Genomic DNA, 12,683 nt, shown 5'->3' with positions numbered 1-12,683 from the left:
AACGTCATTTTAATAAATGTCACTGGCGCCCGGTTAAAACACCTTGGACCTATAATCGGGGGGATGCCCTCAACTTGTTAAGTGTCTAAAAATAGAAGTGTGGTCTTATACTCAGGGAGGAGCTTATGATCAGGGAAGTATAATAATACATCTAATTTCTGTTAATACTAGACCAGCTAATTTTTCACTTTTAATTACCAATTACTTTATTTTTTACATGAATATCATTTTCCCTAATTCCAACGAGGACTAATTCATTAACAATGACTTGTTTTTTTTAATATAGATTCTCAATGAACAAAATTGTAATAGTTATGCTATGTTTTTTTGTTATTTTGCTTTTCTTAACATAATTCCTTCAACTCTGTTTTGATAGCACAAGTTGTGGAATCTCATTAAAACTATATTTTAGACTTTTTCACTTTACCACAAACCTGCTTTTTATCCATAACCATGGATGTCTGTTTTCAATTATAGATCCCCCAGATGATCCAGTCTGCACTTACCAGAGCACTGGTGTACCATTACCATCTTACCTACTTGATGATGAAATGAAGATAAGGTGTCAATCAACTGATGGCAATCCATTAGCAACATTAAATTGGTATCGTGGTAACAGTAAGATAAACGGTTTATCATCATCTACAACTGATGACACGGTTACAAAGGATTACACATGGAATCTGAATAGAAATGATAATGATGCTGTGTATACATGTAAAGCTACTAACGATGCCCTAACTACTCCATTAACATGTCAACTTGGACCAGTCAATGTTTACTGTAAGTATATCTTGTATATAATTCAAATAGACATACCAGAGTAGTGTATTTAATCCTGTAATGTTGGTGGCTTGATCATATATGATCTTTTATAATGTTAGATGTGCACAATTATTTATTCAACATTTTGTTTTATAGTTCCAGCAGAGAGTGTGGCATTATCGGGCATAACCAATCCTGTGAAGGAAGGTGAAACTAAAATACTGACTTGTATCACATCAACCAGTAATCCAGCATCTCAGATATCATGGTTAAAAGATAACAATGTATGGACTGATAATACATATGAATCTATTACATCTAATGTTACAAGAGATGGAGATTATAATGGTAAAATAAGTGAACAACAGATGACAATATTCATACAAGCAGAACATAACAGTAAATCATATCATTGTCAATCAAGTCATACAGACATTACTGGTCACGTGACCTCTAATACCATTCATCTTACTGTGTATTGTAAGTACTATATATTTGTTTATATTGTGGTATTTGCAGTAAGGATTATATTCATCCTTAAGTTATTTTTAGATTAAGGATAATCAATAGAGTTGAAATTCTTTACAATATTTTTATATTTTGAGAATGATTGCTTATAGGTCATATGTAGGGGTAGAGGATGATTTGGATCACTGACCAAATTTAAATAAATGTGGAATTACTTTATGCAGAATTATATATTTATTTATTCAGTACCATTGGCCATAGGCCATAATGTACACACTTAAATGTAACACAAATGAATAAATCGTTTGACAAGAATAATCACTGCTACTGCTTGTCTGAATATTACAAATTTATACTTCACATATGAATACCAAATTATATTTATATTTCAGTTAAATTTCCCTCCAACAAACTATGACGTTTTTGTAAAGAGTAGAATACGTATTTTGCAAGATTTTGTATTATATGTGTATTTTCAGATTGCAGTAGCAAAATAAATTTCCATTCAAGCGCTGGGCAATAGTAAAACTTGTGTATAAAACGAGTTCTAATTTCCTCAAATTTGGGGCATTGTAATAGAAAGTGGAACTCGTTTTCAATGAGATTACAACCAAGAGGACACAATCTTTGGTCAAGTGGTATTCCCAATGCCCTACCCTTTTTAATCATGAGCTCATGAGCAGATATTCTAAAACAAGCGAGAGATTTTCTAAAAACACTTATAGTAATAGAATCCAGATATTTTTCCCCGGCTAATAATTTTTTTAAATTTAGAATAAGTGCATAATTTTGAACTCTTACCAATCTGATCATGCCACTGTTGCTGGGAAATATCTAGACACCGTTGGTTAAACTGTAGCAGAAAACAATTTGGGTTATTCACATACTGGCTTTCCCATACGTGTGCAAAACCAAAATTACATAACAAATCCTTAACATATGTTGCCCAACAATTGAATCCCCTTTGTACCCTGTCATATTGATAGCCATAACATTCTTTTACTAAAACAGAGGAATCACCACCTATACATTTTAACCAATACCGAATTATTTCTTTGTTCACATGTGTTCTAATTAGATGTCTTTCCAACTCCCCCCTCACAGCAGAGTTTGTGGCCTTTGGGTGTACCCCTAAAACAAATTTACAAAATTTATGATGAACTGTTTCTATATCGTAAGATTTAAATGTTCCCCATATTGCACTGCCATAAAGCAGGATTGGGAGAATTTTGCAGTCAAAAACACGAAACGCAATAGCTGGTTTGAACCCATCATATTTGTAAGGAATACTTTTAATACTGTGCATGGCTTTATGCAGAATTAACTAGGACATTTCTATGAACTATATTTTGAAAAATTGTACGGTCCTATTTGAAAAGATAAAAAAAGCAGTTTGCCATGTACTAATGCATGGGCAATAAAATACTTTCTTAGATGAGAACTATTACGTGTCCAGTTAGAACCCATCCTGATTTACCACACAGAACGCAAACAAATTATCGTGGTTATCATTTTATACAAGTATAACTTTTTAATTTGGTAGATATTATCATTGAAACCATAGGTGTGTTTTGATGATTATAACGTCTGAATATTTACAGACTTTGTTAATAGTATTTTATTTGTTCCAATTTAATGACTGACGAGTTTATACATAATTATTCTGCTCCAACTTGCAATGAAAACTTTCTATCCTGCCTTCCTGGCTGATATCCTGTGAATAATTTAGCATGAAACACCATAATATTTCAGTGCACTTTTGAAGTTTTGTATTGGTGTAGTCTGTAGTCAACTTTGTGGGTCAGGTGCATCTATTTGTGCAAAGTTTGTGCTTTTATGACATTCTACAACTCTGTAACTTCCTGAAGTATACACATTGTCACAGTGTAAGGCCTGCTTAAGGCTAATGAGAGGGCACCTGCAGAACTCACACTGGACAGGGGTTCTTTCACTGCTAGTATGGGGTAGACAAGACAATAGTACTGGAAATGAAATACACATGCACCAAAATATCGAGTTAAAGCTCCTGGCTTTAATACCTCTCAAAATAATTACAAGAAATAAAGCACAGAAAATACAATGAATAAAGTCACTAAAATCGGGGATTGCTTAGGGAAGTGTGCATTGGTGATAACTCACAGTTCCAGGATGTATTAATGGATGACAGTCCATGGCTTCTGCAACACAACAACGAAGAAATACAGGAGTCTTGCTTACTTACAGAGGAACGCTGGTATTCTGGAGAACACTGCAGAAAGCAGGAGATCGCAGATCAGTTCATACAAGTTCCACAGAATGATGGTTGTAACCTGTAATATCGTATCGTAGCAGAACACACAGGAAACCAAGTTAAAATTATGGATGACAAACTGTCCAATTTATAGGCAGGGACACCACCTGAGTTTCCACATGAGCCAATCAAAATGTAATGTTGCTAGCAGCTGTGTCACGTAGACAACTCAGTAGATCATAAACAACCATTGTTATTCAAATAACAGCACACCTGGTAGATTCTAATTCTCCTTCCAAAGTTGTAAACACCCTTTGTTATGTAAATTACAAGCACACCTAGTAGAACCCACTGTCCATATTTATGACACTTATCACAATGCACACCGTTTCTTCCCATGATTCCATGTACACTTCCATTTGCAGGGTTTGGGGTACTATGACAAAAACATGAAATAAAGGATGCTGACACACATATCAAAAAATACCTTGTATTTGACTAGTTGTTTGAAATACAGAATAGAATTGTTTACAGGATTGTAAACTAGAATGAATATAGACACAATTAACAGCTAACAAAATAGATTTCAAATATAATGCTTCTCAAAAGTAAAAACTATTTAATTTTTGACTCCCGTGTGTGAAGCACAAAAGGGAGCCTTTGCAGCTACCCTGTCTGTCTGTATGTATGTATGTATGTCACTTTTTTTGTTCCACCGTTATCTCAAGAACCACTAATCAAATTTTGATGAAACTTGGTACATAGATGCTCCGGGATAATGCGCAGAGTTGATTAGGTTTTGGTAAATATTCATTTGTGAAAGTATTGCTTATTTGTTCAACCTCATTACTTCATCAGTTATTTTTCCAGACATGTTTAAACATGCCAAATTTATTCCATTACACATGTGGACTCTTAATATGATAATTGCATTTTCTCGTTACTATATATACATGAAACTAAACATGTTGTACAATGTATCATGCGAAAGTACTTTGTCATGCCCGGAATATATCGTTGGAACCCACACATGTTTTAGTTTATGTTAGAACTTTTACGATTACGTCATTGTTACTTTTAGCTACAATGTTATAGCTTTTAGCCAATCACATGGTTTACCGCGCATATTTTGTTACTGTTACAATCTGCCACTTTGCTGGTTGTGCCACCATCTTGTTATCTCTTGGTGTGTCCGAAATAAAACTATCGAATGGTTAACTAATTCTCATGACTGAGTGATATTTCTGAATCAACCGTAGACGTTCCCAAATAGATTGTGGCTATCCCAACAACACAAGGGTGGATCTGACCTATATAATTTCTGTTAAATCTTTAAAACCTTTGAAAAACTTGTGCATGGTCACTTTTATCATGATTGAATAATCATGATTTAATTTCTAAATCGCAGTTAGGTTTTCATACAGTCATACAGCTATGATTAAGCTATGTGATGCATTACTTAGCAATATGGATAACGGCTTATTGAGTGATTTGCTTTTTCTTGGCTTAAGCAACGTGTTTGATATACCGGTAGTAGACAAATGTGTGTTATTGAATATGCTCTCAATGTATGGCATTTCTCCAGTTTCCCTAAAATCTGGTCTAGTTCTAATTTATATGCAAGAAAGCCAGTTGTGTATTTGATGTGTAAACTGTTGAATGCTGTTAATATTTGACAATTTATAAATTATCTCTCCTTATTTTTTGGGAACAGTTCCATTGATATGTGTGCCGACAATCAAACTCTGTTATTGTCTGAACCAAGTATCAATGTAGTGGCAAAGTGTATCAATGATGATGTTTGGCTGATTTTGTGTTTGATTAATTGCCATTACATGTCAATCAACACATCTGAATCTAAATGTATGCTAGTTGGATCCCGTCAAAGGTTGGTCAAATGGCAGCCATTTTTGTCCTGAAAAATGGTGAAAATCAAGCATTTCTGGCATTCCAGAACTGGATCTTGGCTGTTTACAGATAGATTTTGTTCAGACTTGGTACATACATTGGACATTATATAGGGCCTTAATGCACGTCATTTCTCAGATTGGATTCAAAATGGCCGACTAGCGACTATCTTGTTTTAATGAATGCTGTTCTAGTGCCATATCTCTGACATGCTTTGTCTGAATATGTTCAAATTTGATATATTCGTTGTACATTATGTCATAGATGAACAGATATATTGGTTTGATGATTCGTTTCAGAGTGGAAGAATAGAGGCCATTTTTGTGCTAAAAAATCATTGAAAATTAAGCATTTCAGGCATTCCGGAACTGGATCTTGGTCATTTATGGATGGATTTTGTTAAAACTTACATTAGACATTATGGATTCCTCATGCACCTTATTTTGTTTTTCAGATAGGATTCAAAATGACTGACTGGCTGCCATTTTTAGACGAAGTTCCAAAACGGGGACTATTAATTAGATTCCGTCCGTCTGTGTGTTCATCCTGAGCCATTTCTCGGACACCCTTTGACCGATCTCGTGCAAACTTGGTATACAGAAAATGTGTGATGACCTATATACATGTATGCACGGCAATTTTTGTTATGATTCGATTAAATATGGCTGACTGGCAGCCATTTTGTCCCTCAAATTTGCTAAATTTTGATATTTAAATGTGTCCGGAACTGTTTCTCAGAGCTGAACAGGGAGATTTCAATCAAACTTTGTATGGTGATCATGCATATTGGTCGGTCTTGATTCGGTCCAAGATTCGGCCATTTTGTTTTTTTTCCGTTTTCATGCTGATTCCTCCATAAGATATGGCCTGATTCAGTTCAAAGTTTGTACATAGGTACTATACTTCATGATAACAAAAAAACATGTTTTGTTTTGAGATTTGATCAAATTTGTCGAAATGGCGGCCATTTTGTTTAATATCTCAAAATCACAATCTGTAACGTGTCCGGAACTGTTTCTCGGAACTGAACAGGGCGATTTCAATCAAACTTTGTATGGTGATCATGCATATTGGGTTATAGGTGCACGTCACTTTTTTTCGAGATTCGGTACAAGATGGCCGACTGGCAGCCATTTTTTTTTTTTTTCGTTTTCATGCTGATTCCTCCATAAGATATGGCCTGATTCAGTTCAAAGTTTGTACATAGGTACTATATTTCAGGATAACACAACACCATGTTTTGTTTTGAGATTTGATCAAATTTGTAACATGTACGGAACTGTTTCTTGTATTTTAATGAATATGGTTCTAGAGCCATATCTCTGACATGCTTTGACTGATTATGTTCAAATTTTATATATTCATCATGCATCATGACATAGATATATAGATTTATTGGTTTGATAATATGATTCAAAATGACCGACTAGTGGCCATTTTGTTTTAATTAATCCTGTTCCAGAGCATTATCTCTCAATATGAACAAGTACTCGTTTGACGATCAGTTACAAGATGACTGAATATCAATCATTATCATGTTAACATATCATCATAATCAAGCATCAGCTTCTGGATCCATAGCTCTGACATATTTATGTTCAAAGTTTTTTACTATAAACACAAGTATACCGGTATATATCGTTTGAGCTGTTCAGAGGAAATAATGGTATCTTACCTATTGACTACAGAATTTCATACTTTCCAGGTATTTTTGTGTATATAGCAAGCATCTGGCAGTTGTATTTAAATGTGAAACAAATACAAAATTGTTATTAATGATTTGTGGTCAACCATCGCCTTTTTCCACTCGACAACATATTTTGGATTTCCACACATGTGGTATTCCCATGGCAAAATCAATGTTGATTCATTGACCATCCTCATTCTAAACTTGCAATAGGTGATGTCATGTCATGGAGTTACTTGTATAAAATGTTCCTTGCCACATGATCTACCATGTCCTTGTATGCAATAGTTAAAAATTAGTTTCTTCTATGTACACAGTAGTTTAGATGTAATCCTCTGCCCTCGATAGTAATGGAAATGGATAATTATTGAAAACAAACTCAAACGTTTTGTGTTGAATCATTTCACCAGTGAATTAGCTGGTAAAAAATGTGACAACTAGTAAGTCTCCGCCAAGTCTACTTTCACTGGCACCCATGTGGACTTTTCTTTGTTGCGTTATTTCATATTTTATATCAAGATGTCATGATTCAATAATTTGGAATTTCAATTTGGAACATTTACATGAAGTCTATAATCTTCATTTATCAAAGGCAATTTACTACAGACATACATGTCGGAATAAAAAAAATAGAAACGCATAATATACAACATACAATTGCTTTTTTTAGCTCCGAAGTTGTTCTTGAAAAATTCCAGCCTTATTGCTATCATATGTTGTATGTTTAACTTTGGGTGTCCATTTGTTCATTTTGTGACAATATCACTAGTTCTATATTTAAATTGAATATTTTTGCCAACGATTTTCATCCTCGATCTTCTTAAAAAATACCTGATAACTTGGATTTTTGATGGGTACATCATTTTGGATTGATGGAGAAGAATATTTGGTCTCATTAATGTGCTATCAATGGATATGAACAATTGTGGTGATGAAGTTATATGTGGACATGTCAGGCAAAACCAAACTACTTTCTTGTAGGTGAACTGTATTATGTCCACCAGGTGTGCATTACCAGGTACCACAATGTTTTTACAGGACAGCAGATCTTTTTTGATCAACAGGCAACTTGTACGATTTGACATGGATACAACTATGATTATATCATAACACTAAAATCATTCTAGATATGTAAACCTGTAAAATCTAATTTTTTTTTTTCACTTGCTGTATAGACATAGTTTGAAAATAACATAGTTATTGTTTTCCAGACACACCTTTGGCAGTGAATGAAACACGGAATAAACAGTCAAGAGCCAATGAAGGGGAGACAGGGGAACTACGATGTCAGATTAATAGCAATCCTACATCTATACTGAAGTGGTTTCGTCCAAATGGAACTGTTCTCACCAGCAATGACAGAATTACAATATCTAATTCTACACAAGGAACATTACATGAAAGCATAATTACAATTACTAAAACTGAATCTGATGATTATGGTAACTACACATGTTTTGCTGAAAGCGACTTTGCAAATACAACATTTATTGTAATATTCCAAGGAAAAAGTAAGTAGTTCTTATTTGACAATTGTATCTACATTGTGCATTCCAAATTGAAACAAATAAGGAATAACCATCCTAGAGAAGAGTAAACCACACGCTGGTCGATGACACGCAACATAGTGATGCAGTCTCAGACATTTGCTATCACGCACCTCAATTTAGTGGGATTTAATTCTTGTCACTGGTTTTTGGAAAATATTTGTTTCACTGGACAATTTCAAGTACTAATGTACTCCAGGAATACACTACAAATGAAAGACTAGCACTGAATATATTCAGGTTTGGGGCCATATTCAGAACATCAAAAACATGATGTATCAGTATTTCACCTCTAATCCAATAACAATCATGCATTAACAGACAAAATACACGAATCATGAAATAAGTTTTTGTCAAAGTTAGCACTTTGAGCTTTTACAATAACAAGGCACATTGGTCAAAGCACATCATGTGATTCTCATTTGTAATTCGCTGCCTCTTTAGCCATTTGTTCTATTAGTTGAACATATGCACTTGCACAGTGAAGTAAAGCTAATTTTCTATAGTCAATTTTTGTATGTTGTATGCACTTCTATTATAGATGCACTTCTAATTGAGCAAATTCAATAACTGGAAAACTTTTTTTTATTGTGAGCAATACTATTAAAAATACAATAATTATTGTTAATTCATTGGTACCATATATGTGTACCTGTATTTGTTCTATTGGTAAAATTGTGTACAGTTTTGTCAAAGTCAGTCAAATTTTAATGCTTGGTAGATGACACATATTTCTTCATGCATCAAATTTTACAAACAAATTATATTTAATTCGTTTGGGTGGGACAAAAAAAAAATGTTTATCAGATTTTATCTTGTGAAAACCTTGGGGTGCAAACAATATTTTCCCAAAAAGTGAAGATTTTTTTTTTTTCCAAAAAAGTGTCAACATTATTATTCATTTTGAATTCCTCTTAAGCCATGTGCAAATGCAGTAACTTCGAAGAAAATATTGCAAGCATTGCAGCAATTCATGAGCGTGAAACCGTGGCTATGAATGTGGTTGGAAACACACTTACAACTCTGTATAAATGTTAATTCCGAACTGACTTCTAAATAGTAGTGCCATTTATTGATTTGATTTGTTTTTATTCTCATCAACAGGTCGACCATATCCAGTGTCGGGTATCGAGTTATCATCATCCCATAATACTATAAATGCGACATGGATCCCCGGATTTAATGGAGGTGAATTACAATCATTTTATGTAGAATACTGGGTATCACCAAATGAAGAGAAACAATTAACAGAGGAAACAACAAGCAACAAACTAACAATTGATGGACTACTACCACTGACAGAATATAAAATTATTGTCGTCAGTAAAAATATAATAGGAGAAAGTAGAAGTCAAACACAGTTGATGATTACTCAAGGTAAAATATAACTATTGTTTCCTATCATTGTTTGATTATGAACATGTGCTATTATGCCTTATTTTATTCTGATTGCCTTATGGTGATGATTGTTGATCCAGCCTTGTCATTAACAAAATAAAAGATGTTGTTCCATCACCTGATATGTATGCTGTAAGATACCCATACTTTCTTCTAATCTACTTTGGCTCATGATTATTCATTTGGTAGTATGAATGAAAATATTACATTTAATTGACTGTCATAAAATATTTTATCTGTATTTATATTTTAATAACTTTTTCTAATCAATTTATTTGTGTTTATTTGTAGCTGAACCTGAACCTGATACTGATACTGGGAAATTAGAAGATAATTCTTCAGCATTAATTGGTGGTATTGTTGGTGCCATAGTAGCAATTATTATAGTGATTGTAATATTAGTTATTCTAATACTAAGACACAAGGGTGGAAATAAACCAAGTAGGTATTCAATTTAATTTGTTGTATTTACCAAAAATGTGCATTATTGAATTGGAAATCACTAGCATATCATTCTTCACAGTCTATATAGGCCATCGCACTTGTTTAAGTTCCGTGCAGGTGCACATGCACAGTGACTAATTGGCAAGAATCGGTCATTTGCACTAGAAGATAATATAACTGTGTTATTTACTGTTGTTGTTATTAAATATACATGTAATTGTTTAGGTAATGTTTTTGCAGCAGATCACAAGTCTGTGTTGATCAGTGAGTGATTTGTTATTACACATTTTCATGCTGGTTGGCAAATCTGTAAACTTATGACTTATTATTTGTAGATAAGATCAATATCCAGTCTCCTTGTTTCTGAAATTGTATATTTCATTGGTATTTATATCTTTTGTGCCATAGTTGGATTGCTGTATATTTAAATGATAATGGTATTCTTGAATGCTTGTGGACTAATTCTATGTCAACTATGATACAAAATTGTTTTTAGATTATTTCCATCGTACCATTAGAACAATGTGTTCAAGCTCATAAAATATTTTTTTTTTTTGTAGGTGATATAGAATTATCAGACAAGTAAGTGAACTTTTTTACTTTTTTAATTGCTATGAAAAAAACTGGTAGAATTAAACTAAAATACTGCTAGCAATTACCCAATTATCATTGATGCATTTTTATTTTCTATGACAGCCATGCAAAAGATAATACCTATGAATTCCCAGGTGTAGACAACCCTTCTATGGATAGCCATGACATAACAGATACATCTCTACCAAATGGTAATCACTTAGGTGGAGCTATCCCACAAGGTGAGTATTATTTATATTTTATTATTCACATCAAATTCTTGATTTGTATTTTTCTCAGACATAACACAGAGGAAGCTTCACCTCTTACAGCTGATTTTACTTACTTACAAAGTAGTTCAGACTCAGGTACATCAGGTATTCATATATCTCATATATCTTGTTATTGCATCTAGCTTGTAGACATCTGAAAAGCAACCATTTGCATGTATACAAAAAGTAGGAGCAAATGCTCAATAGTTATAACTGTTTAAAAAGTAAACTCTTTATTCACATTAATAAATGTTGTGTGTAATAATATTTTGGTAGAAATTTTATAAGAAATCAATTAATTTATATTAAAAATAAATTTGCAGTCATCACTAAGATGTGTTTTTTTTTGTTGGGGGCGGAGTAGATATAGACAGTAATGCTAGTAAGTGTGATACCAACCGTCCCCACCCAAGCCCACCTTTACCTGTTAAAATTTAACATGTACCTGGCTGGGTAATTGCTCACATAGATCTTCACATTTTGGGAAAAGACTTTGGGGAAAGAGAAAAATCTGATAAACATGGATGATAAATACCTTGATGGAGTGTCAGTTCATTAACATAATGCTTGGTAACTAAATTCACCATCCATTAATTAGGTCTCTCCTGGTGCAAGAAAAATTATAAACTAACCTGCAATTACACAATATTCTACAATGACTTGTGATTGTAAAGAGTTTACATTGTAAACTTTATATTATAAAGTTTTTGAGTAATCACTATATTGCTAACAAAAGTACTTTCCATTAGTGCATGAGCCTTTTAGCCTTAGTTCTGTATTGGAAACAGTGTAGTCTCTGTGTTAGTGTGATGCAAAAGCATTAAATACTATTTCATGTTTTATTTAAAAATATTAATTGTATTCTGTGTGATCCTTTTAAGTGCCGAAGTGAATGCTTTCATAATATCTTACAGTTTATGATTGATTCAATCTTATTTATATCATAGGTGTTTAAGGTCAAGGCCAGTATTTGTCAAAACAATACATGTTTTCTTAATTTAACATACCAATGTTAGTGATCACTTTTATATAATGCCTAAGTCCACCGATTCAACTTTAGTGGAATGAACATGCTACAGTTAAGATTAATTTCACAACAAATTTACTTTCTGGATTAAAATAACAATGGATAACAAAAGATAGATTAACATTGTAAACAACATAAACAATAGTGTCCCATGATTTTTTGGTGCAATCCATGGGATTGAGCGGTTCCCCTTTAAACTCCTCATAAAAGACAGTAGAAAAAACTTGCTTTGATAGTTGGTTTGTAAGTACTTTTAGTGGAGCTCTATCAGATTTGGTCATTTCATGACAATAACTTCAATTCTATATTTTTACGAATATCATTTTTGGTATAAAATGTTATTTTTGACTTCTTCTTGAAAACT

General features: G+C 33.1%; 1 protein-coding gene across 1 annotated transcript in view; it reads left to right on the top strand.

The window, feature by feature from the left end:
* LOC102806992 (protein turtle-like) overlaps positions 1 to 12,247 on the top strand; it is a 40,481-nt gene extending 28,234 nt beyond the window's left edge. The window contains exons 4-11 of the mRNA XM_085498835.1: positions 478 to 783; positions 922 to 1,245; positions 8,270 to 8,569; positions 9,710 to 9,982; positions 10,295 to 10,444; positions 11,008 to 11,029; positions 11,144 to 11,262; positions 12,240 to 12,247. Coding sequence (XP_085354961.1) covers positions 478 to 783; positions 922 to 1,245; positions 8,270 to 8,569; positions 9,710 to 9,982; positions 10,295 to 10,444; positions 11,008 to 11,029; positions 11,144 to 11,262; positions 12,240 to 12,247 — 1,502 coding nt within the window. The remainder of the gene's footprint in view (positions 1 to 477; positions 784 to 921; positions 1,246 to 8,269; positions 8,570 to 9,709; positions 9,983 to 10,294; positions 10,445 to 11,007; positions 11,030 to 11,143; positions 11,263 to 12,239) is intronic.
* The last annotated feature ends 436 nt before the right edge of the window (positions 12,248 to 12,683 follow it).

The sequence above is a fragment of the Saccoglossus kowalevskii genome, chromosome 5 (genome assembly GCF_978046115.1).
Source record: "Saccoglossus kowalevskii chromosome 5, keSacKowa6.1, whole genome shotgun sequence".
NCBI classification, from domain to species: domain Eukaryota; kingdom Metazoa; phylum Hemichordata; class Enteropneusta; family Harrimaniidae; genus Saccoglossus; species Saccoglossus kowalevskii.
The sequence above is the reverse complement of the archived record's forward strand: the minus strand, read 5'-3'. Positions and strand labels throughout refer to the sequence as shown.